This window comes from Solanum tuberosum, unplaced genomic scaffold (assembly GCF_000226075.1).
Source record: "Solanum tuberosum cultivar DM 1-3 516 R44 unplaced genomic scaffold, SolTub_3.0 scf00354, whole genome shotgun sequence".
Lineage (NCBI taxonomy): Eukaryota > Viridiplantae > Streptophyta > Magnoliopsida > Solanales > Solanaceae > Solanum > Solanum tuberosum.
Window position 1 is genome coordinate 365,080 of NW_006239278.1, and position 25,991 is coordinate 391,070.

The 25,991-nt window shown below is 34.3% G+C and overlaps 2 protein-coding genes and 3 long non-coding RNA genes across 6 annotated transcripts; all 5 read right to left on the reverse strand.

The window, feature by feature from the left end:
• Positions 1-1,907: 1,907 nt before the first annotated feature.
• Positions 1,908-11,691, reverse strand: LOC102604681 (proline-, glutamic acid- and leucine-rich protein 1). The gene is made up of 13 exons (XM_006361407.2): positions 11,374-11,691; positions 10,397-10,513; positions 9,790-9,854; positions 8,792-8,897; positions 8,601-8,672; positions 8,094-8,153; positions 7,877-8,006; positions 7,602-7,792; positions 7,303-7,484; positions 5,526-5,653; positions 4,946-5,211; positions 3,744-3,987; positions 1,908-3,160 (listed from the first exon to the last, which is right to left on the reverse strand). Exons 1-13 carry the CDS (start codon positions 11,638-11,640, stop codon positions 2,430-2,432), a joined length of 2,559 nt encoding a protein of 852 aa, XP_006361469.1. The 5' UTR covers positions 11,641-11,691; the 3' UTR covers positions 1,908-2,429.
• Positions 11,692-12,306: 615 nt separating this feature from the next.
• On the reverse strand, positions 12,307-15,798 carry LOC107063418 (uncharacterized). 2 transcript variants are annotated; one of them, XR_001475277.1, is made up of 3 exons: positions 15,274-15,798; positions 13,526-13,621; positions 12,307-12,496 (listed from the first exon to the last, which is right to left on the reverse strand). It is a non-coding gene; the product is annotated as an uncharacterized lncRNA (long non-coding RNA). The 2 variants fall into 2 exon arrangements; XR_001475276.1 differs by having other exon boundaries at positions 13,526-13,627.
• Positions 15,799-16,192: 394 nt separating this feature from the next.
• On the reverse strand, positions 16,193-18,158 carry LOC107063419 (uncharacterized). Its single transcript, XR_001475278.1, has 2 exons — positions 17,704-18,158; positions 16,193-16,374 (listed from the first exon to the last, which is right to left on the reverse strand). It is a non-coding gene; the product is annotated as an uncharacterized lncRNA (long non-coding RNA).
• A 1,290-nt stretch (positions 18,159-19,448) lies between these two features.
• LOC107063417 (uncharacterized) lies at positions 19,449-20,962 on the reverse strand. The gene is made up of 3 exons (XR_001475275.1): positions 20,764-20,962; positions 20,045-20,311; positions 19,449-19,912 (listed from the first exon to the last, which is right to left on the reverse strand). It is a non-coding gene; the product is annotated as an uncharacterized lncRNA (long non-coding RNA).
• Positions 20,963-21,711: 749 nt separating this feature from the next.
• Positions 21,712-25,991, reverse strand: LOC102605026 (cytochrome c oxidase assembly protein COX15). Its single transcript, XM_006361408.2, has 7 exons — positions 25,678-25,991; positions 24,601-24,899; positions 23,856-24,081; positions 23,521-23,766; positions 23,218-23,328; positions 22,200-22,331; positions 21,712-22,110 (listed from the first exon to the last, which is right to left on the reverse strand). Exons 1-7 carry the CDS (start codon positions 25,918-25,920, stop codon positions 21,940-21,942), a joined length of 1,428 nt encoding a protein of 475 aa, XP_006361470.1. The 5' UTR covers positions 25,921-25,991; the 3' UTR covers positions 21,712-21,939.

A 25,991-nucleotide genomic window follows, 5' to 3' on the forward strand; every position in this document is an offset into this window, starting at 1 on the left:
TAAATGATATAGTGTCTTATATAAGTTTATATTATTTTCTAGAAAAAAATAATATTATCTAGAAAGCATGTTAAGATTTTTTTTTTTCTTTTAGATATCCTCATTAAAACATAAAGATTATTAAATATTAAGTTTGAGCCCTGAAAATATTATAAGTGTTTTACTGTTAAAATAAGTTTCTTCTTTTTTACGTGGATGAGGTGGGGGGATAAAACTTTGAATACAAAAAACCTAACAAAATTTTTACTTTAAATAACACCTAAAATGTATTTTTCTAATTAAATGAACAAATATGAGTTATAGTATTAACAAAAAAAAAATTAGAAAAATGAGGAAATCTAAAATTTATTCCAAATTTTGTTGCTACACAGCACACATTGGTCTGTGAGCTTTGCTTTCTAATTAATAAAAAAAAATCGTTTTATTATTATTTAAATGAGCCAACATAGAGATTTGGCCTAGGCAGAAACCAAACAAAATGCAGAATAAAATATAGTCTAGAATATAGATATTAAAAACATCTATATTTCATAAGAATTAAAAAATAAAAAAATCTTGAAGATCAAAGTGAACTTTCTTGGACTTAGGAGTTAGGAATTGCTTATTTTAAATATTTTTAAGTTAACATGATATTTTAAACAGTTTTAATAGTAATACATTAAATACTTTTAAAATAATAAAAATAATTCAAAAATCATAAATTAAAAATTCTAATTTATAACTTAAAAAAAATCCATCCAAACGTGGTCTTAATTGTTGGATGGCCGAATGCCACTGCACCAACTTTCTCACATGTCGCATTATATTTGTTAAAGTCACACTCTTGAGGTCAAATTATGACAGCTATTAACTCCTTCCAAGTACTATATTTTTTATCGGAAAAGAAATTTATCTGAACCTTCTTGATCGAAAAATTATATTGTATATATAAAAAAATTATGTTCAATTTTACTTTAAAAAAAGTTTATCTCCTCTTCATTCAAGCAAAACATGCAATTATTATTTATTATTGATCTTAGTTAGAATTCTGGAAAATATCAGTCAAAACTCAAAAGCTAAAATGATACTATTAGGATTATTAAATAGTACTTGTTTTTTATTTCATTTTTCTTTAATCAATTGAATGGGACTTTACCATATAAAATCCATTAATAATAAAGAATCAATTGAGCCGTCGAAGGCAGTAAATTCATTAGTACTTTGTTGAAATAATCACACTTCTTAATTGACTTTATTTAGCCATTAGGAGTGCCACATATTAGTAGGCCAGAGTTGACTGTTTTACAAATTTTATTTATTTTTTGTTTCTAATCTGGTGATCGATATACATTTTTCATTTTGGATCTCTACTAATTCAAATTTGTAAAGGGAAGTCTCATTTGGGGTTAACGATCCCTAATAAAAGGCAACTCATACCTTAGGTTCAAACTTGAGATTTTTGATTATTAAATACCTATATGCACTTTGAGATTTGACTAATTTGATTCGTATCGAAATATCCACCTCCCTACCAGAGGCGACTCATATCTAGAATTCAAATCCAAGATTTTTGATTATGAATAAAGAAATACTTACCCCTCCATAGAAATTATGTGAGTGATTTCGCAAATTCCTTGGTCTAAAACTTCAATTAGCTAAACTAACGTTAAAATACTTTATTATGACAAAATTTGGATCATCTTTCTTCCACTGTATTTGATTCCCACCAATAGAGTCTATGGAGGGTAATGTGTACGCAATAGAATCTCTACCTTATGAAGATAAAGAGGTTATTTCCAATAAAGCCACGACTCAAATCAAACATATCCTTGAACACCTTTAATGAAGAAAATACGATAATCAACAAAAAAGTGATAAAATTTAAAAAATAAGTAAGAGAGACACAATTACAATGCTTCCCCTAAAATTTCATTAAAATATATTTGTATTCAGAAAATTCAACACCTTTAATGAAGAAAACATATTAAAAACCCTATCCACTCTTTTCAAAATTGGCATCCTTGTCAAGGATTGTATTGGAATTCATCTCAATAGCAGGATAGTACAACTTACAGACTCACAAGACCTTTGAAACACAGATAAATGAAACACTCCTACCCAATCTACCTAATGAATTCAAAATCCAAAACCTAGTGACTTATAGTCACAAATTTAACCCCATTCGGGTTTAAATTGGAACGATACAGAGAAAATTAGCATGACCCCTTTGTGCAAGGATAACATGCATAAATTGAGAAAATAACACATCCCAATTCCCTACCGCAACCATGGAAGTGGCTAAACCTGATAGAAACATCAAGTTTTCCCTAATCTCCATCTGAGAGAAAAAGCCAGGTGACTGATGATGATTTTGACAGGCAAATACAATTTTCCACCCAATACAAGATATAATAAATATAATATGGACCACTATATAGGCTGTTCTCTATTTAATCAGAATCGGGCTCAACATCAACAATATCAGGAATTGACTCCATGGACTCATTATCAGATTCATGCATCAACTCTTTACCTCTGTCTAAATTCATCATCAGCGGCGAAGCAAATCCAGCATCGCTAGCTTCTGCCACCTCCTTTCTAGATGCATCGTCCGCGATATTTTCCGATCCTAGAGATACCACATTACTCTTAGATGGTAGGAGATCTTCAGAATGTTTACTTGTTTTTGGAGATAGTTGTGATTCAACCATGATCTCATCCCTGTCCATGGGGCTTTTCTTAACAGTAGTAATAGGTGCTACTTGCTCCAATTTACTGTTTTCAGAAACTTTTACTGCAGTAGTATCAAAAGATGTAAGCTTTTCTGATGATGGATCTCTTAATGTTTCTGGGGGTCGATTACTTGTATCTGTATCTTTTCCAGGATCAGCTGCCACAGTATCCAAATCTTCACCGTTTCGCATCCAATCTGCATAAAGGTCATCATTATAAGAGTCTGGCTCGTCAGGCGCCTTTCTGGATGTGCCAATGTGGAATGTGTTATTTGCTGCACGGTTACTGATGTGTACATTCCCAGAAAACCACTTATTTCCAACTTCGTAATTGTTGTCAGTGGACTCTAGATCTAACAATGGAAGAGCTCGGGGATGTATAAGCACTTCCAATGCCAAAATAGCATGTGCACAACATTCAGCAACTTTAGTTCCTATTTCTCGAGTCCCTGCCAACACAAATTAGCAACAGGTTATCCATTTAAGCAGATTGCAAAAAATTGGAAGGATGCTAAACTGCGGGCAAGGGAAGTATGAGGTGCGAACAGCAACATCATCCTTAGATTTAAATGTTCATACAATGCATTAGTAGCATAATGGGATTATAAATATAAATCATCACTCACCCTCTAGCCACTACCTCAATCATTTCGAGAGCAACTGCTAGGACAAACATTTAAAAGTTGCAGTTCTGACAGGTATGCAACTGACAAATTGTTACGACATTAATATTTCAACAGTTCTTCCGCTCTTACATGTCTATATATCTACTAGTTTAAATTCAATCGCTAGAATATTCACTTCTACCTTATCGGAGTAAGTTTTTAGTACATTTAGCATATGACACAGAAGAACCAGACAAGGAATGGCTCAGGCACACAGTAGCTTGATTAATACAATAATTTCATGCGCACAGTTCTTACTTGCTATTGTCTAAAGAACTTGTTTCAGCCATGCCGGTATGGCATAGAAGAATTCTAGCTTTTTCTAAGAAAAATCTGTACAATCACCTCAACAAAATTGCATCCTTACCTCTGCGAAAAAGGTCAAGCCCCTGGGATAGCTGGGGTGGGCGAGTGCGGCCAGGAGAGAGGAGAGAAGCCAGAAGTGCTCGTAAAGCTGCAATTTGATAGTCTCGCCAAATACTGGTTGTTGAGTCAGAAACCAAACTGCCTCTGCCATCCTTGGCCCACCCTCCTTTAGAAGCATTTCTGGTAACATCCAAAAGAAGGTGATCAACATTTACTCGCCAACTTTCGGATCTCCTAGAACCACCCTTAAAATGACAAAGATAAGATACTTGCCATCAAGAACAACTTTTGGAGATAGGTACAAAGGAGAAAAAATGGATAATATAGAATACATTTATGTGTGTGTGTCGGGGGGGAGTAGGAATTATTACATGGGTCACAAAATATTCCAAAAACTTTTACGTATTACATTGTGCACAACCTAAACTCATATATTAGGCACCATAGCATCATATAACGAGTATGAAATCTTCATGTACTCACTATATCCTAAAATATTATTTAATTATTGTAATTAGTACATGGATTTAGGATAAGGACAAGCAGGCGAGGTAAAAAGAAAAACAATTTCATAGGCTATTAGAAATATAATGACAAAGAAAGGACCTTACTCAAGCAGTCGTAAAACAAAGTTGCAGATTTCACAACATAATAACTAGAAAATATCTTTTCTCTAACCACAAATCCGATTCACATCAATTTTTCAACTTCTAAAGCACCCAGGCAAGAATGCAGGTAGAGAGCCAAGCTTTAACAAGTATACTTAAGGACATGCATTAGAAATTCTTTGCATGTGCACATTTTAGGGAATGCCTATATTCTCTCTAATAACTGTTGAAGCATTTTCATAAAAAAAATTATTATCAGGCATTAGAAATGTCCTGTCACTCCCCTTTTTGCTTGCCCTACTTTCTATTTTGATTTGTCCGAATATGATGTCAGCTTTCTCTAACATGAAACTTCCTTTTTAACACTTTTCAATACTTTTTCTTATATGATATTCTACTTCCAATTAGACCCTGCTTTTATGATATTAAAGAACGAATTCATCAAAAAGTCAATCTTATCTTCTGACTTTGACCCTCATGATATTACAAATCAACGTGCAACTCTTTGAAAAATTATTTTTAATATAATGATTTCTTCTCTTAAAAACCACATTTGTTCAAAAGTAGTCCCAAGTGAGAGCAACATTAAGCATACCACAGCAAGAAGGGATTCCAATGCCTCTAGTGCAGCTATCTTAACAGATAATGAAGCCATGTTTGGGGACACTTCCACTTCAAAAACATCTTTATCAGGCTGCTCATCAAGCAAACTACTTGTACTTGCATGCTTCCTCTTCTTGTGGGAAGTCTTTGTTGTAGTCTCTGGATGTATATTCTGTTGTGCAACAGAAGATGTGCCTCTCTCATCTAAATCCATCAATGAATTGTTAACAATCACATCGGTGAGGTGTGTGGATATCCCTGCCAAATTAAAATTGCTGCAGTCAGTGACAGACTTGTAATCATTCACAACCACTATCAAAATCACCAATCCACTAAATGCACAGCGGCTCGGAGAACTAGTCAGTGACATTCTTTATGGGACGGGCTAAAAAAGAAGGGGTGCCACATAAAATGGGACAGAGGAAGTATTTACTATCTCAGCTAAATATGCAGAGCTTATGAGCGTTTAGTGAAATGCACACAGACAACCCAGCCTCTAAGTTAGGCAGCTGGTTATGAGCAAAACAAATGCCAAAAGAAGTACAAACTTGTTGAAAATTTAAAATGCCTACCAACCCCCAGTGACAGCAGCAGGACTTTCATAATTGCGTACACCTTTATCCTTAGCTCTGGCAAAGTAGATGTTTCAATGTAGTTGGTTAGGAGTCGTATTATAGAGCCAACATGAGGGAGCAACTGGCTGCAAAAGAGAGAAAGAAGCAGCCCAGTCTTAGCACTAGTTTCCTTTAATAGATTGTCCAACATGGAAAGGGGAACTAAAATAAAATAATCAACCAAATATTGAAAAAAATGTAATGGACTTTGCTTTTGAACTGTAGTTATGGATCCATGCACGGGGTAAATACCCAACATGTGTTATAAAGTTTGTGATAACTGTATCCAAGTATGTACTAGTTCTCTACCATAATTTTTAACCACCACCTTAATCATAATACAAAGTGATATCCTCATTTTCTGCCTCAGTTTATTTTTGCAGCTTTAGCTCGTTATCTCTGGCTAAAGCAGAGCAAGATACCCTGGAATTCTAACATGGCAGTATATATACCAACTGATATCAAGGGAAAACATAGACAATTTTAAATGCCTAAATAGTGATAGAATAGGCTGAACTTATCAAAACAATAAAAACAGTTAGGTTGGCGTTCAAAATCAAAGGTATATTCATAATTAGGTGAAGCATCAAGCAAGGATGCAACAAGCACCTGCAGATTTGAACTCTAATATTGCAATGTATCAACATTCTACTTCATAAACCTAAAGAAGACAAAATTAGCTCCTCCTTTGTACTTGGACAACAACCAAACTACCAGAGTATGAAAAGTTGAACCTTCTCTTAATTTTCCCCAAAAGAGAAAAGGTAAATTTAAGGAAAAGAAGGAAGAATGACTAATGAAGACATTATCTCCTCTCCTTTCCCAGGATGGTCAATGGGTGATTTTAGCTGATCCCTGGCGATCAGGCATGGATCCACTCCCTTCTGCTTTGGGATGACCCAGGGATATTTTTATAAATATATATTTTATAAAAATAAAATTATTATACAATAGGATGAGGGAAGGAGGAAGGGGGATTGCAAGGAGAGAGTCCAGGTAGGTAGCCCAACCAACTGGACTACTAAAATTGATTCCCCAAACAAGGGAATATTGATCTTTCTACAAGTCAGGTTTGCTAAATTATTTAAAGACAGGGAACTAAATCTAAAACCTGAACAGACACGTTAATAATGATCCTATTATATTGCGCATGTCCGGGATGGTATTTCATCCTATGGTATTTCATCCTTTGCAAGATGGATTGTTCCAGTTTGCATATGGTGGACAATTTGGAAAGAGAGGAATGCAAGATGTTTTGAAGGCAGGTGCAGTTCAATCCAGAAGATCAAGAGCTTCTGCATTTCTCTTCTCTACTTTTGGTGTAAAGAAAAGTTGGTTGATGATGTTGAATCATTACTAGACTTTATGGCCTCTTTGTAAGTTCTGTTTGAGGCTGTATCTGCAGATATGATATACCAGGCCTTTTTTTATGGTGCTGATGAATATAACATGTTACCAATTTCAAAAGAGAATCATGAGTCCTTGGGACAAAGATAGTGAAATGAATAAATGTAATCAACAGAAACAAGACACAGAAGAACAATATTGGAATTGCCTTATAACCTTCTATTTTTGGTGTAACCATGTCCTCCCCAAAGAGGTGAAGGCAATTACTCACTTTTTAGATAGTTTAGGAAGGGGTATAGATGATAGATCTTTTGGTTTTGTTTACATTGGGGTATTGTTGTCTATAAAATGTAAACTTTATCAAAAAAAAAAAAAAAGAAGAGCTCACCTGCCCAAGCCTTTAACAATTGATGTAAGAAGATCCAATATGTGTGAATGCAAGACTGGGAGTTCTGAACAAAAAAATTCTTGTTTCATTGTAGTCATATAGGCAATGCCTAGTGATGAGGAACCATCAACCATCAGCACTCTTTTGGCAAGTGCTATTAATGGAAGTACATGTATAGCAACCTAGTAAGCAAGAGAAAAAAATTAAGATAATTCCTCAACTGCTTCTATAACTCACACCACATATACGGAAATAAATTAATCATGAACCCGCATTTGAATGTGACCACAGATTCTGACCTGAAATGGGTAAGAACTCGTAAGCAATTCACAACAACAAAGTATCAGGGTAGAGATTCTGGAGATCTGCAAGTGCTCAGGCCTCATTGTATTGTCTACAGTTCCTCTAGACAAAGATTGGCCCCCTAATGGAGGCGGTGGGTCTTTCCCAGGGGGAAGCAGCAATCTCATGGCCTCAGTTCTTATAGTTTCTAAAAATATATTTATAAAAGATGAATCTCAGTTGGAGCTCTTGCCATGATTAGTAAGGATAGCAATCAATATCTGAAAATCACCTTTCTCTAGACCCTGGAAGGCATCATTCAGCTGAATATTGATTGACAGCATGATCTTCTGCATCATCAATACCCAGCTATCCTCGTCCCCTCTTGATTTTGGTAGCAAAGCCAAACAATAACCAAGCTTCTGAAAACTAAAACCAGATGAGTTCCTCTACTTTTGGCTATCATATTCTAGCTAGAATTCAAATAAACCTTCTGGGTTTTGTCTCACCTTCAACATACTAGGATTGCACTTGCCTGACATGAGCCTCAAGACAATAGCATCCTCCACCTGCCAAAATAACCATGTCAACTAAAGCATCTATACTGAAATAAACATGATATAATGATTAGGCCTCTCCGAAGAACACAAGTAAGAAATAGAAACAACAATCAAAACCTTAAAATAACGGCAAATGAGTGTGAGCCAAGAACAAATTTCATCAATGGGACGAAAAGAAAAGAAACCAATGTCACAGGAAACTGTTTCATTATAGCCTTACTTAAACCCTTCAATATGCTCCCATCAGCATAAATTTAATTTCTCAGGTTTAGAGAAAATAACTTCCTAAGCAGAGTGCTTAAGAAGCTAATCCTAATCTGTATATATCATGCTTCCTTTCTATCTTGTTCTCGATGAACAAACTAGACATTGATGCATCATGAACTAGCCTTAGAGTAGTTTGATGTTATGCAATGTAAAAAAAAAAGAAAATCATGACACCAACAAAGAACTTACACCATCATAATGCCATTGAATGGAAGATGGGAAAATATCTAAAATACTGCACAACAGAAAAATAGCTTCTTCCTGCACAGGTTGCAAGAGATGTCAAAACTCTAAAACAAAGGCAAGCAACCACTTCACATGCAGTAAGCAAAATTAACTTAATACTTTCAAGAAAGAACAGTTCAGCTAGTTTTACTAACCCATGAAGCATCAAATCTATCCTCGTTTAGCTGCTTCAATAATGGTTGAATTAGTTTTGTACTGAGTGCTACACCATCTTTCTTTGCATTTGGCAATCCACTCAACCTGATATTTAGGAAGGGAAAGGCACATATCCTTTTGATCAGAAAAATCTTCAAAAGTCAAAAGACCATCCTAAACCCTTCTTAGAGGGCTCTGCATAAATTTCCAGCAGAATTCACATTAAAGGGCAAAATGCCCCAAGAGAGAAACACTGAACTTGCTACAAATTTAAAATTATTAAAATTCTTATCAAAGTTAGTTGCATAAACATTGACCAGTCTGTAAATTCTGTTCCTTGGTGTGCACAAATGGAAGTCCCATCCTGAACAATTACAAAATAAGGTAATACTGAGGTAGGAACATCTAAAAGATTGGAAATATCTAAGTTTGCTCAGTCTTGCGGCATTCCTTACTTAGTTACACTAGCTTTCAGCCTTTCACTTTTTAGTTAGGATCAAACTGCAGTAGTCTTTTTCCTTTCTAAAAGGGGCCAATTGACTGGTGCTCCTTCACTATATACTATGCACCAAATCTTAATATTTCACTAGCTGCCGCAGATAATTTTAGGGTTTAAACCCCATAGCCATATCTGCGGGAAGGTGCATAAACTACTAATTCCAAATAAATGACATATCATACAGGAGAATATCCATATGATGAGTATGTTACATTCAAACACCATTAGGATCAGAAAGGAAATTTAATGTGCAAACCTAAATTAAACAAAACCTCTTTATTTTGAAAGAAAACAATGATTTCATAAGGCATCAACAGTGTATGCATACGCAAGAAGTTCCCATTAACATAATATATTTTTTCTATCAGAAATAGTTTCCCATTAACGTAACATCAAAACGGTTTTTCCAAGTTAAGGGCAAGAAATAACCCTCTCCATCAACCCTAGACTCATTGAGTACAATAAACAACATTCAGAATCAAAAGTTATCAAACAAACCTTGTGAACAAATCTGACAGGGAGGCACAAGTAGCTACCTTCACAAAGTGAGAATCTGCCGGGGACTAATCCAAGTACCCACATAAACAAAAAGAAATGGACGTTCATTAACTTCTCACATTGATTTAAAGCAAAACTTCCGCAAAGATATAAGAGGTTAGCTGTAGTCAATCAAATGTTTGTTACTCCTCACTGATTAATTAAGAGAACATATAGGATTGATCAACGCACCAATTAATAAGACACTTATCAGGTTGAGTTAAACAAATGATTAGCACTTTTAATGGTTTGAAATCCCAGTTACTTTACTGTGTAGTCCGATGATATCTACATGGATCAGTCATCTCGACGCATAGTTGATAATGAAAACAACACAATTCATACATCTTCCTGCTTTCCAGATCATACTTGAAGACATAATAACATCCAAATGTATTTTTTCCAAGACCAAAATGAAAAGAAGGAACATAAAAGATTATGTAGCCACAGTGGAAAATGTTTGTTTGCACTTCAACTGAAACAGGAACATGAATTCATTTTATATATGTCATCAACCAAAAGAAGATTAGACAAAGAACTCTTATCAATAAAGGATCAACTTGATTACCTGAAGATGCACTAAGAGTTTGTTAAACCATGCAGCGTAAGAAGCTATGAAACGTTCCCTACTGCATTCTTGACTTGTCACCCCGAGCAAACATATACCCGCCCAGCATTTATCTGGCTGCAACACAAACAATCACAAAAAACTAACTCCTTAATCCTACATTGAAAACATGCAGGTAATCCAATGTAATAAAGTTCATAAACAGCAATATGCTTCAGGAACCATGTAAATCCATAATAAGGATTCATTCTCCAATCAGTAAATTCATCTGACAAGAGGAACTGACCCAGTTGCTAAAGGTAAAATAATTACATATCATCATTATTCAAAAAGGACAACCCAGTGCACAAAGCTCCCCTATGCATTGTCCAGGGAAGGGCCGGACCACAAGGGTCAATTGTACACAGCCTTATTCTTGCATACATGCAAGAGACTATTTACACAACTCAAACCCACATGGCAGCAACTTAACCAGTTACGCCAAGGCTCCCCTTCATCATCAGTATTCAATTTTTTGCAAATTATAAGCACAAGTATCAACACAAAGAGTTGTTGATTTTGGTGCCTTGCAGGTCATCGGTTCAAGATGTGGAAATGTATGTTCAATAGCTTACAAGCAAACAAGAATGAGAAGCACAAAATGTAGATAGTTAGGCACAAATCCTTTATACATTTTTTAAAAAGCCACACACTCAAACTTGCAAATAAGCAGTAGACACCTCAACTTGGTCTCAAGTGGCAATTAAACACTCCAACCCATCCCCATTGTGTCTCGTGGACGTCAGCTTACACATCAATTTTGAAGGTGTCTAAATGATCCTTTTGTAAGTTGGAGTATTCAACTGACAGAATGGATACAAGTTGAGCTGTCTAATATGCATACTCAAAGTTGGAGTATTTACTTACTAAGTGAAGCAAAGTTTAAGTATCTGTTTATATATTATAACTATAAAATAACAGTTTTTAAGATTATTCACCGTGTCACTAGACGCAAGACCGACTACTCGATTGATCCAGGAATCGACGGCTGCTGTCCAGTTTTCAATCAACTTTTCATCAGATTCCGGTGGAACTGATTCGGACAGTAGCTGATGAGTCTTAATGGCAGAAACAACATATGAGAGAACTGATGGATTCCGAAACTGATGTTTCAGGTCAGGAACATACTCTTTGAGCAGAGACCGAAGTAGCCGAGGCCTCAAAGCGACGTCATACATGTTCTCAATTGTATCAGAGGCCGCCATTGAAGAGAAAGAGAAACAGAGAACAGCAAAATAGCAGGTATGATTTAGGGTTTAAGGATAAACCCTAAAATTTTAACAAAGACAAAAGGAAAGGTTCCCTTTTTATGAAATCGGGTCGGACCTTACTACTATTTTCGTCGATTGTCATTTTTAGACATTTGTTTAGTAAAATGACCTTTTTATATATATTTTTTGTAACTTATGAATTTTTTTGGACCTAATTTAAAGATTTTTATCGAGTAAATTGAAAATCTATAAGAAAAATTAGATTATATTTATGATTTGCAAGTTAATAAAATTTTAAATGATGGTTTAATATTCTGTTAGAATCTTCGTACAAATAGTTGGACAAACTTATTGTTTATTTTTCTAATTGATATATAGATTATACGTGAGTTATACATATATATTATACATCCACCGACTATTTTTAGTTTAATCAGTTAGATGGGATGCTATTTTTATATATTAGATTGAGAAACATATAAAAAAAGAATATTAGAGTTGAGTCTAATGGTATTTAAAGGCTAATTTTTAAAGGGTTATATATATATATACTAGATAGGCATGGCCCGTGCCAGCACGGGCCCAACACGTATATTTGTGTATTTTTGAACTTTTTTTAATTTCCAATGCAGGAAAAATGACTTTTGAGCACTTGTATCAAAAAACATTTTAATTGTCATTACATAATACATAACATATAAAAATTGAATATTGTAATCACTGTAGTTCTAGTTAAATAAAGAGGAACTCAAAAACTAAATAAATCTTGTATAGTTGATGCAAAGGAAAATCCATCCATTCAAAAGTCATCCCTGCATTGTTGTCACAAGCTAAGATTTTGCCAAAGAACCTGAAGCACAATAAGCAAACCTTAATTGTTAACGGTATAAACTTACCATCTTCCTTAGTATTTTGTTCACATTACTCAAATTAAATACTACTATGAAGAAGACTCTCGGTAAATGTCTCATTAAATAAATAGTGCAAATGCATTTCACAGAAATCACACTCACAGATCCATTTGTGTAAATACCTTTGGTAACTTGCTTGTGGAATTATTCAAATTGAAAATGTCATAACAAGCAAAAAGCAAAGAACATAATTTATACCTGATTCTCTTCTGTAGAAACCTCACCAATCATTATTCATAATAAAAGGAACTTTAATTGCTAAAAAAATAGAAAATATCAAGTACACTGAAAAGTAACTTTGAGTTGTAGAAGGAAAGGAGAAACTACTTCTTCCCTTAATATATTATAACTTAGGTATTTTAAGAAGTCAGCAAACCCTTGGATATCTTTCAGGGAATCTTCCTACTAACTGGAAATTAGGAGTTGATTTCCTCCTTTATAGTGTCTTACATTTTGATCGTGTTAAAATTAATATCCTCATTTTGTCATATTTAATTAGTAAATGCTTTCGTATCATCAGTATGTCACTTTACCTACAATCTTTGTTTCGGCAATACACCATCTACAATGAATTTCATTGTTAGTTATTGTCATTTATTATGAGATCAAATATAGTCACCTTGTCCTTTCTGTCAATAATATTAGTACTTGAAGAGACTTATCAGATCGAACAACTTACAATTGTTGGAACTTAGGGAACATATTTAAGACATATGAAATAGCCTAGAAGACTCAAAAAACAACACTACTTAAAGAGTTAATGTTCACTGATTTTATGTTCTAACAAATTCTTTAACATCTAATGAGTTTTCATTAAATATTAGAGGCAACTAATATATTATAAAGATATGCGGCAAAACATCATCAAAACTAAATCATTCTTTAGCCACTACATAACACCTTCATATTTATAGAGCATAAAATAAAACCATATAGATGATTCCTTGTGCATGCTAGAAACAACTTACCATTAAACTCTTTATAAAGCTTGTCCTGTTAGTACCCTTTTGCCAAGATCATTTCTCCATATTCTTCTTCATTTCTTCTTCTTTTTTTCTCGGACGCTGAATCTATTTAGTGATAGCAAGCACAATATTAACTTTTTATTGTAAAAATAACTAAATTTAACTTAAGGGAATCAATATGGAAGAGCTTAAAAGTAATATAAAATTGAAATTTTTCTGCTCAATTTTCAACAATGCAAAAGAAATTTTAACTTTTTAACAAGTGGACTTCTTCAAACACCTGATGGTGTTAGATATGTAAGCATAAGATAAATGTAAAGAATCATAACCATAATACAAAACCCAAAAAGTATACAGTTACACGATGCTATTATAGTGTGACTCCTATTATGTGTAATCATGTTATGACAACATCATCTTACAAGGAAAAATTTCTATATTTTCCTTGGTCACATGATAAGACAAATGTATTAGTGAGATAATTAAAGACACTAAGCTTACGAAATATCTTGTTTTCACCTATAGGCTCTTCCATATATAATGTTGCTACATCTTCCCCGGCCTACTCCACATCCTCGAAAGGTACTCGAATCTGGAGAATAAACTCAATTACTTGAGAACTTGCCTATAGCCTATCCAACTTTGATAATGATTTCGTTTGCTGCACTCCTATTACATTGTCAAAGTGGTGCATCAACAATGGTTTTCTTTGGGGTAAGCAAGTGGCAAGAGCTACTAATTTGAGAGACATTTAAGCAATTGGAAGATAGCATCTTAAGTTAATGTGCAGGTTTGTTGAAACTAATTGCAGAGCCAAACAACTGTAGTCGTAACAGTGAAGTGTGTCTTGTTGTCTATATATAGAGATTCCTATTACTAAAAACATGAATATTGATATTTGGCTAGTGTTCTTGCGTAGAGTTTTACGTATTTGTAATGAATTTGTATCTCATATATTTTAGTATATTCCTAAAATATATATTGAAGAGCAAGCATATTTCTGTAGGAATATATGTTCCAGAATTCAGTAGTTCCATAACGCCAATTTACAACTCAACTTAGTAATATATTTGAATTCTACTAACAGAAAATTATAAAATCAACTACAGTCAAAATAATGAACTTCATCCAAAGAAAGCTACAATATCATATCAGTATAAACCACCAGATCTAACTAATGCATATGAAAAAACATGAGACCAAAATAAAAGTAGCAACAAAAATATGGTGAGAAAGTAAACAAATGTGAGAAATCGGGATAATCACGCAGACAAAATGAAGAATTCTCCCACTAAACCATTAAGATGGTGGCAGTAATTAACACATAATATTATGTTAGCTTAGAGTGCATAATGGCGAAGCTCTAAAAATGTTAAACCACCGGACATGGCGAACAGAATCAATAGATATTTTAAAGTTTTTTTTTTGGGTTCAACAATCAATAGAAATAAATGGTCAGATTGAGAAAAAGAGACCGCCTCAAAACAAAAATGTGTCACGGGAAAAGAGAGGATCCCTATTGAGGTTCACCTGATCTACAGAATTCCAGAGCATGAAGGTTTAAAGGCAGTAAATTCAGAATAGAATTGCTACTCCACCACTAAAGCTCAACCAAAACCGTCTGATGCAAACAATACATGCTAGACATCTATGACCCTCGTCAATTTTCATGTGATTCATTACATTATCTAATAATGCAGAGACACCAAAATCAAGAAAAATGAGAGACATATTAAAGGTAAGTTTCATACCTTAGAACATGGAGACCGTCTTCTTTGTCCGATTGAGTCTTGTCATTCATACGTACCAGGAAGCTAGCCTGTAAACTTTAAAGTAGAACTTCCTATTACCACAGAACACCAACAATCCATTCATATGATCTCACGACTTTGTTTATCATAACATCAATGACAAAAAATAATTTACCAACTTGCCAACTGATTCGTGCTAGTCCGTGCCAATTTTCAGAAAAAGAGATATGTGTATTTTAAGGTTAACCATGATGTCATTAATTTAAGGTAGTTTGTTGTTTGTTTTATCTCCATTAGCCTCCAACAGAGTTAGATAAAAGGATGGTTGTTGAAGAAAAATAGAAGACTAATTGTTGTGGTAGCAGAATGTAACTCATGTAGATCGCAAAATTGTGAACTCACCCTATAAGGAATTTAGTGTTACAATCTCTACTCAAATCATAAATTCATAGTCGGTAAATCGAAAATCGAATAAAATGGGGAGAACCTATATTTTCTTGGTTTGATTTGGTAAAATTGAGGTCGGTATACCTGAAGCTCTTTACCAAAATGTGACAACTTGACTTGACAGAGGATGCTCTTTTACATGATTGAAGTAATTTGCAAACCTAGAATCAGTGATTTTTAGCATTACATTTTTGTCAATCAACAAAGCATCCCCATAATATTTCGGTGCAAATACACTCTTGTGACAGTGCTGCAGCTGTGCAAGTAACTACCTGCATACAACAGTTTATATGAAATTGAAAAAATACTTTGAAAATCAGCAAGTGTAATGACCAACAACAAATGAAAATTAATCTCGAATGATACGTGTCTTTTTCATTACAGGGTTGTTATGCATCAAATTCTCAATAGAGAATGGGGCATTCTCACTATACCCCTCTTCCATCTCTCATCCAAATAAGAAAATATTGCTCCCTCTATGCTCATCAGTCAATGTGAAGTCTTAAAGAAGACATATCACATCTTCAAGCAGCGAAAACCAAGGGAAAAAAAATAAAGAATCCCCAAAAATAGAGCAAATGCCAGCTAATAGTGAATATACTAAAGAGTGCTATCTTTCAGTCGTGAAAAATTCCAAGCAAAGTGGGTTGCTTCCTGCAGATGGCAAGCATAAAGTAGGAGAAAAAGGAGATAATTAGGAAACTATTGTTAAACTATATCATTTTCAAATTCAGAGGAATTGAACTGAACAGTTGAAAATATAAATTCAGCTATGGCTAATTGGCAAAAAATTCTTACGAAGCAATAGAGATCCAAGCATACAATATTTAGCACAAAAATATCTCTTTTTTCTCTTTCAGTTCTCCTTTTTTCCTATTCTGCTTACTCTCTTTTCTCCTCCTCTCTTGTAGCCACCACTTTCTCCATCAGCCACGTTCCCAAAAACATTTTATCTACACATGTATTCTAGTCATTTTCTTCATTTTCCTTCAGTAATTTTCCCCCTCAACTTAGATTGTTTTTCAAGAAAAACAATTATCTTAAAAATTAGCTTATGAAAGTCATGTTTGAAACTTTTCACTCTATAGGAGGTAAGATACCTCTTCATAAGTGCATCGTGCATGGATCATATACCATGAAAAAAATGTCAAGGGTAAAATGCTAAGGAAAACTTTATTGCAAAAGATATATATATATATATTCTCGTTGAAAACATAGGTAAGTTCATAGCAGTGTAGAATCGTGGTGCAGACTTGTGAAATGATGTCTTGGTACTGATATTTAGTATTAGTTTTGTACTCATCAAATAAAAAGATCTAAACTAAAACAAATATCTTTTTTGAAATAAAAGTAAAAGAGTTAGTGACATCTATTATTGATCTCACCAAATTTACCAAAGTGAAACATCAAAAAGATAGAGGGGGAACAAATGAGAGTTCAACCATTCATATATATCTTCTTATATGGTCTATGAATAATTGAAGCCAAGCTTCCAGTAATATCATCATAATCATAAAGTTACAACAATTTGGAAAATTACTTGGCAACCTTATCAATTGAAAATCTACATGAAATGACCATAGACCAAACTATAAGCATGTGCAAATTGTGATAAAACTCTATTGTATATTTAGAAAATTAGAAGATCTTTGTTCTTTTATTCGATGAGTCAATCTATCCATTCTCATTAGGGGAATTCCTTTATCTTATCAAGAGTCCTAGGGAAATAAAAAATAACTTCGAGGTATTTTTTTCGTTTCTTTAAACTTCTTACAATTTTATCATCCTACACCTCAGGACTCACATAGCTTTAAAGTTATTTTCTATTCAAGCAATCCAATTTCCACCAAGGACGATAAATTTTAAGTTGTCATAATACTAAACAAAGAATAGCTAAGGATATGACTACTTTAAAGGTTATTATGGATATTGTGGGAAGAACACACATGAAAAGCAAGCTTTGTAAACATAAATTTGGCTAACCAAGTTGGGTCGGTGATCCTAGTTTTAGCATCTTGCCTGAACTTGCATATTTTGTCACTGCTACTTCCCTTTCTTGTCAATCATAGTTGAAGAGGTCATATTCCTTTTGTTTCTTTTAGTGGCACTTGTAATCCATTGATTGAAGATAGAAAAGTAACTGCAGTTTCGGTGACCTCAAGGTTATGAGCCTTGCGAGCTATCAGATTGTTGTACCACAAGCCAAAGATAAGAACTGAAAACTAATAGATAAAAAGAATTAAATGTTCCCCTCCACCCTATCAGTACAAATAGAATAAAAGTGAAACATCAAAAAGATAGAGGGGAACAAATGAGAGTTCAACCATTCATATATATCTTCTTATATGGCCTATGAATAGTTCAAGCCAAGCTTCCAGTAATATCATCATAATCATAAAGTTGCAACAAATTGGGAAATTACTTGGCAACCTTATCAATTGAAATCTACATGAAATGACCATAGACCAAACTATAAGCATGTGCAAATTGTGATAAAACTCTATTGTATATTTAGAAAATTAGAAGATCTTTGTTCTTTTATTCGATGAGTCAATCTATCCATTCTCATTAGGGGAATTCCTTTATCTTATCAAGAGTCCTAGGGAAATAAAAAATAACTTCGAGGTATTTTTTTCGATTCTTTAAACCTCTTCAAATTTTATCATCCTACATCTCAGGACTCAGATAGCTTTGAAGTTATTTTCTATTCAAGCAATCCAATTTTCACAAAGGACGATAAATTTTAAGTTGTCATAATATTAAACAAAGAATAGCTAAGGATATGACTACATTAAAGGTCATTATGGATATTGTGGGAAGAACACACATGAAAAGCAAGCTTTGTAAACATAAATTTGGCTAACCAAGTTGTGTCGGTGATCCTAGTTTCAGCATCTTGCCTGAATATTTTGTCACTGCTACTTCCCTTTCTTGCAAATCGTAGTTGAAGAGGTCATATTCCTTTTGTTTCTTTTAGTGGCACTTGTAATCCATTGAATTAGGATGTTACAGAATTTGATAATATATTTACTAAGATCAATGGATCATTCTTCTAACAATTTGAACATAACTTTCATCAAACATGTTATGTACAAAGGAATATGACTACAAAATGAGGATAGAAAAGTAACTGCAGTTTCCGTGAGCTCAAGGTTATGAGCCTTGCGAGCTATCAGATTGATGTACCACAAGCCAAAGATAAGAACTGAAAACTAATATATAAAAAGAATTAAATGTTCCCCTCCACCTTATCAGTACAAATAGAATAAAAGTGAAACATCAAAAAGATAAAGGGGAACAAATAAGAGTTCAACCATTCATATATATCTTCTTATATGGCCTATGAATAGTTCAAGCCAAGCTTCCAGTAATATCATCATAATCATAAAGTTGCAACAAATTGGAAAATTACTTGGCAACCTTGAAATGACTATAGACCAAACTATAAGCATGTGCAAATTGTGATAAAACTCTATTGTATATTTAGAAAATTAGAAGATCTTTGTTCTTTTATTCGATGAGTCAATCTATCCATTCTCATTAGGGGAATTCCTTTATCTTATCAAGAGTCCTAAGGAAATAAAAAATAACTTTCGAGGTATTTTTTTCGTTTCTTTAAACCTCTTCAAATTTTATCATCCTACACCTCAGGACACAGATAGCTTTGAAGTTATTTTCTATTCAAGCAATAAAATTTCCACAAAGGACGATAAATTTTAAGTTGTCATAATACGAAACAAAGAATAGCTAAGGATATGACTACATTATAGGTTATTATGGATATTGTGGGAAGAACACACATGAAAAGCAAGCTTTGTAAACATAAATTTGGCTAAAAAAGTTGTGTCGGTGATCCTAGTTTAAGCATCTTGCCTGAAGTTGCATATTTTGTCACTACTACTTCCCTTTCTTGCAAATCGTAGTTAAAGAGGTCATATTCCTTTTGTTTCTTTCAGCGGCACTTGTAATCCATTGAATTAGGATGTTACAGAATTTGATAATATATTTACTAAGAATCAATGGATCATTCTTCTAACAATTTGAACATAACTTTCATCAAACATGTTATGTACAAAGGAATATGACTACAAAATGAGGATAGAAAAGTAACTGCAGTTTCCGTGACCTCAAGGTTATGAGCCTTGCGAGCTATCAGATTGCTCTACCACAAGCCAAAGATAAGAACTGAAAACTAATAGTTAAAAAGAATTAAATCTTCCCCTTCACCCTATCAGCACAAATAGAATAACTCATTTATACAGAATGGTAAAAGGGCTACTATGATCATCAACAATAGAAATAGAACTAAAGTGTTAATTCTTACCTACTTGATCTTGTTGCTCCTGGCAACAAACATGCTGAACCATTTTAGCAAGTATACACAGTAAACTAAAGACGATGAGGTGATTTGTTCAGTGTAGTGGCAGAGGAACACACTTTTCTGGCATATGCAATTATTGAAAGAACAATAAATCATTCAAACAGTTAGGAAGCATGAGTAAAGAGTTCCAAATTCTAACAAAGAATTTCTTACTTAACACCCATCTTTATGGTTGTCCATCTAGACTTCTTAGTTTTCTTCATGTGGTACCTGCAATCGAAAAATGATAATATTCATTATACAAATAAAAAATAGGATGATATTGATTAGAAAACCGTTTAATTTTTCTAGTTATGTTCAATACAAATTCATACAAACAAATTTTAGATGCAAGAAAAAGGTTTAGGAAATTTATTTAGTTCTTTCTTCTGCCTTTTTGTTTCATAAGAGGCGTTTGGACAAACAAACAAATTTCTGTACATAATAACAAAGAAACATGAAGAAAGACAGAACAATTATGTAGCGTCCATCAAAAAAATACTAAAAGAAAGACTCTATATTTTTGGGGGGAAAAAGGACTCAAAACCATATAGGAGTAAAATAGAAAGAAGAGTTGAGAGGGAGAGAAATTAGGGAGACAAACAGAAATCTTCAGCAAAGCTTCAGAGAGAGATTTAAAGGCTGTAGACAAACAACAAACAATAAAGAAGAGATGGAGTCACCATTGAAATTTCGCTTAAACCATGAAGAAGAACCTGCGCAGGTCGTCCGAGACAAACAGAAATCTTCAGCAAACCTTCAGAGAGATGTAGAGAAACAGAAAAGAGTAAAGAACAGCTCGATTGGCCATTGAAGAGTTCAGAAGTCGAAAGAAGAGTTGAGAGGGAGAGAAATTAGGGTTAGAAATTTGAGAAACTTCTAGAGAAAGTGAAAGGAAATGAGAGAGGGCTTTATTGATGCACAATTAGTACTACCTTTAGTACAATGAGCAGCTGCAGTGTTGGTCCTTTTAAATGTACAATTAGTACTGCCTTTAGTACAATCAGCAGATGCAGTGTTGGTCCTTTTAAATGTACAATTAGTACTGCCTTTAGTACAATCAGCAGATGCAGTGTTGGTCCTTTTAAATGTACAATTAGTACTGCCTTTAGTACAATCAGCAGATGCAGTGTTTGTCCTTTTAAATGTACAATTAGTACTACCTTTAGTACAATGAGCAGCTGCAGTGTTGGTCCTTTTTAAGTGCCACTTCTAAATAAGGGTAATAAATATATGTAACTTCTAAAATTAAAACATAAATATGATACATTTGTGGCACAATTACGTAAGTTTGTCAATAATTGAGGTAGAGAATTCTATTTTCAGTTTTATTTTTTGACTATATACTTCGACAATCGATACTCTTAAACTTGGCATATTTAGATAGTAACCAAATAAACATACTTGGTTGAAGTGTGGTTCGTAAACGTGATTCCTAAAATCTCAACATAGGCAATGTGTTTTTTTACAGGATTTCGTCACTCAGATTAGCATTCTTGCTTATGATATCACTAGGTCTTAGTCACCAAAAACCTTCCCAAATTGAGAACGTCAAGCTTAGCAAACATAATTTTTTTAAAATTCCATATCAAAGAACTTTTATCTTTGTAAACAACTAGAATATAACTTATTCAACAAGGAGGAATTTTCCTTTCCCCCACTCTGTTAAAGTTGATTTTCTTAAAACTCATTGAATGAGCATAGACAAAAGTACAAGATTACAGGTTCTTTACAAGATTAATCATTCTAAATTTCACAAGAACATATGAGAATAAGGGCAGAAAAAAAATGCACTATTTCAAAATTTAAAATGCCTAACAATGTCGATGCTCTATAAGAAGTAAACGGTATCAATATCATCAGACCATTTTCGTGACAGAAGGTAATGTCTTCAGAAGTGATGGAGAATGTCGTCGTACAGTGTGATTGAGCAAAATCATGAATGTTAAAAGAGTCAATGCTCCTGCCTGATGAGCAGTTCCTAGAGAAACTGGGACATAGGAAAGAAGAGTAGATATGCCCAATGTAACCTGCATTTGAAATGAAAGTGATTGAACCATCAAGTAATTGAAAAAAAAGTCATTATGGAGGATTTTTTACGATGCATGAAGAGTAGTACCTGCAGAGCCGCCATGCCCATGGTGCTTCCAATTAAATGTCGTACTGCAGGATGCATATCCAGCTTTCTGGCTGACAACCATAATCCGCCTATTGCAGCTAAAGTAGCAGTGGCAAGTATACGATGATCAAGCTGCAAAAGACAAGAATGAAATTCATCATCAAGAACATGTCCCTTCCAAACAGCTTGGAAATACTTTATTTTAAGCTAGGGGTCTATCTCGCTATATCTACGAAGTAGGGGTAAGGTTTGCGTACACTCTACCCTCCCCATCCTCCCCAGACCTCATTTGTGTGATACACCGGGTATGTTGTTGTCTACAAAAAATGCTTAAACTTGCATTCTGGTCATAGTTTTCTGCCAGTTGCCATATTGCCCGGTCTCATGGTTTGTGCCAACTAGACATATAACAATCCTAGCTCGAGTCCAACAACATAACTTTCTCAAAGCAGCTTTATCCGGAGAGAAGAAAAATCCATGGCACGTAATAGAAGGTTAATCACAATTTACATGCAAAACTTAACAAGTAAAATTTAAAGCACCTTGAGTGCTGCCCTTTCACAAAAAGAAATTGAATCCGCCAGAGTAATTTCGTTTAGAAAATATACAGCCTCACTTTCTTCTAATAAAAATAAAACTTATATCTTTACTTAGCCTGAGCCGAGGGTCCTTCGGAAACAGCTTCTCTACCTCCACAAGGTAGGGGTAAGGTCTGCGTACACTCTACCCTCCCCCAACCCCACTTGTGGGATTTCACTGGGTATGTTGTTGTTGTAAGAAAAAAAAACAAGTCAAGCTTGAATAAGAGGATCTCAGCAATTCTCTGAGTCAATAGCAACATTCTCTTTTTCTTTTTTTAAGTAACTCTATCAACAGCAACATATACAATTACCTCCATAACCAACACTTTCTTTTACCAATTCCCCTTCATGATGCTAAATATGGAGTAAAATTTCATGCCAAAATATTTGATCTTTCAAAAGTAGACAAACCAGGAAGTCCAGAAACAAAAGTTTACCTGAACTGTTGAAGTATTCTCAAAGAAGTTGCGGATAAGAGGCTTCATACTAAAGATATCATCTGGAATCCATGTATCTCCCATCTTTGGAAAAGTATTGAATGCCCGGCCCTGAAGTAAATTCATCCAGTCAATATTCAGATGACTACTTCCCTTTAACCAAACTTATTAAGAGAATAATGAAAACAGTGCATACATGAAAGAATAAGAAAACTTGCTTTTTCTTTGTTGTCTCTCCAATCCCATAACAAACCATCAAATACTTAACATAAAACTATGATGTGGAGAATATTAGTTACATACAGCGTCATTTCCAGCAACAAAAGCTCCAGAGATAGCAGTAATTCCAACAAGGATACCCACAGGAAGTGCAAGCCGCTTAACTTTTGCAGCCCCACGAACACAGGCAAGTGATTCAGCAGGAGGTTCAGGCATAACAACAGAAAGAGCTGTCCAAAAGAGTCCGCAATAAATAGCAAATGCGGAGGTAAGATGAGCTGCAAGGCGGTAGGGGCTAACTCTTGGTTCAACATACTCAGATGCTGGCTCCTGAGGAAAAAAATGATTTAAACAAACTTAAAGAATGATGTGTCTTATATGAAGTTCATAGCTGCATAAATTAAATGAATTGCTTGTACCTCTAAACCACTTTTCACCATCCACCAACCTATGAGCCCCTGTCCAGCACCAAGAGCAAAGAGTCCAGAGAGTCTAAATCCAAGTCTTACTGTTATGTATCCCTTACGGAGAAAATATGAGAATGGGAGTGCAAACATTATACCAAGGGCCCTTCCCCACATTCTGTGTGCATATTCCATCCAATATATGAACTTGAAATCCTCAATGTTCATCCCCTTGTTCACACTGTGAGGATTAAATTTAAGTCAAATCACTAGGTAGCCCAATACAAAAAAAATCCAGAAATAAGACTCAATAATAATCTTCATAGATCATAACAAAAAATATCAATATGGAAAATGGAATGATCCTCCAGTACTTATTTGTTTTCCACGGCTAACAAGAACAGTATTTCCAGAAGCCAAAAAAAAGCAAAACTGCTCCCTCCGTTACTTTTACTAATCCACTATACTAAAAATACATTTTTACTTTTACTTGTCACTTATAGCATATCAAGAAAAAAAACATACTTTGGTCATGACCCTTAACATTAATTACTTATTCTTCAAATCGTTTCACAACACCTATGACTAAATATTAGTATTGTGATAAAATACTTATGTTGATCATTGTTTCCTAAGGGGAGTGCGAAGTCCAAACAGGACAAGTAAAAGTGAATGGAGGGAGTACTTAGTGTTTTAGCATCGAAGCACTAAGATTAGAGTAAGTGAAGTGCACTGAGCACATACTGCTGTTTGGACTGACCATTTGTATTCTGGGGATTGCTTGTACTTCTCAAATTCAACCAACCAATCTTCATCTGTTAGAGGAGGAAGGCTCCCAGTAAATTTCCAGTCCGTCATTGATAGACCAGAACGTGTCAGCCGTGTGATACCACCAAGCACAACCATACTGAAGACCCAAGCAGCAGATGTAAAAAGCCATATGCCGACCATTTTCCGGGCATGGGGTCCAGCAGTTACAAGGAACTTCAGTCCCTCCTTGTTTTCAGCTGCAGAAGCAGCCACCGTGGAAATTTTTCTGAAAGACGTTCTATGCACACCCTGAAATCAATATATATACCCTTGTTGGCTACCACAATGTAAATATATGGACAGAAAAACAGATGCAAAGAAATCTGACTTAAGCATTTCTAAATTTCTTATCAGCGTGTCCATACACGTATGCAACACATAAATGGCTGCCTTTAACTTACCATATCAAATTATAATTCTAAATTGGAGCATTTTGGAAGAACAAAGGTGAACAAAGAATAAGTTATAATGCATTCTTTGTTAGTTATTGTGTAAAAGTAGCAAAATTTGTAAAAACAATCAAAGCAATCACTAGATAGTAGATCACAAACATAGCTAATCTGAGCATGTAAAAGACTAACTACTTAAAAAGAACTACAGTTCAATACAAATTGATCAATCCAAAACAGAACACCTCACCATAATCAACTAATCTACCGTCCACATAATCCATCACACAAATTACAACATCATACCCATTGTAATCCCACAAAGTGGAGTCTGGGGAGGGTACAGTGTACGCACACTCAGAGGTAGAAAGATTGTTACTGATAGACACTCAGCTCAAGAAAAAAGAACAGCTACTATGACCAAAACAAAACAACAAAAACTACAACAAAACAATACGATAATTGAGGTACAAGGAACAAACCATCACACAAATTACAAAAGATGAATAAACCATAAAACCCATTGAACAAATCATATTCACTTAACAAAAAAAGTGACAATTTCTAAACTACAGAACACTACTATAAAAATAAAAAAGACAATTTTTTTCTCGAAAATAAAAAGCTCAAAAACGAACCTTGTGATTAAGATGATGAAAAGATCTTAAACCATAGTTAACAAAGGTCCTTCTAACAAAGTTTCTGCTAGAAGGAGCAAGCTTTGGAAGAGAAGATAAAAGCCTATACTGATTCAATGTCGAAAATGAAGCTTCATTTGAAATTTTGGCTGCTGTAAAGCCCCATTTTCCAAGATTCGACGAAATCTTGACACCCAAATCTTTGTTTTGCCTCAGAAGTGAAATTAATCTGCTCTCTAACATTGCTCTTTTCTGGGTTTCGATTTTTTCTATCAAATTTGCTGTAAATTTTTGTGCGTTGAGTTTATGTTGCT

Coding starts and splice junctions, on each gene's coding strand:
- LOC102604681 (XM_006361407.2), bottom strand. CDS start 11,640: ATGGCGGCCTCTGATACAATTGAGAACATGTATGACGTCGCTTTGAGG. Junction 9,855..10,396: donor AACTCTTAGTGCATCTTCAG/GTAATCAAGTTG, acceptor TACTTGGATTAG/TCCCCGGCAGATTCTCACTT. Junction 8,154..8,600: donor TTCAATGGCATTATGATGGT/GTAAGTTCTTTG, acceptor TTATTTTGGCAG/GTGGAGGATGCTATTGTCTT.
- LOC102605026 (XM_006361408.2), bottom strand. CDS start 25,920: ATGTTAGAGAGCAGATTAATTTCACTTCTGAGGCAAAACAAAGATTTG. Junction 24,900..25,677: donor TTCATCATCTTAATCACAAG/GTTCGTTTTTGA, acceptor TATTGATTTCAG/GGTGTGCATAGAACGTCTTT. Junction 22,111..22,199: donor TGGGCATGGCGGCTCTGCAG/GTACTACTCTTC, acceptor TTTCAAATGCAG/GTTACATTGGGCATATCTAC.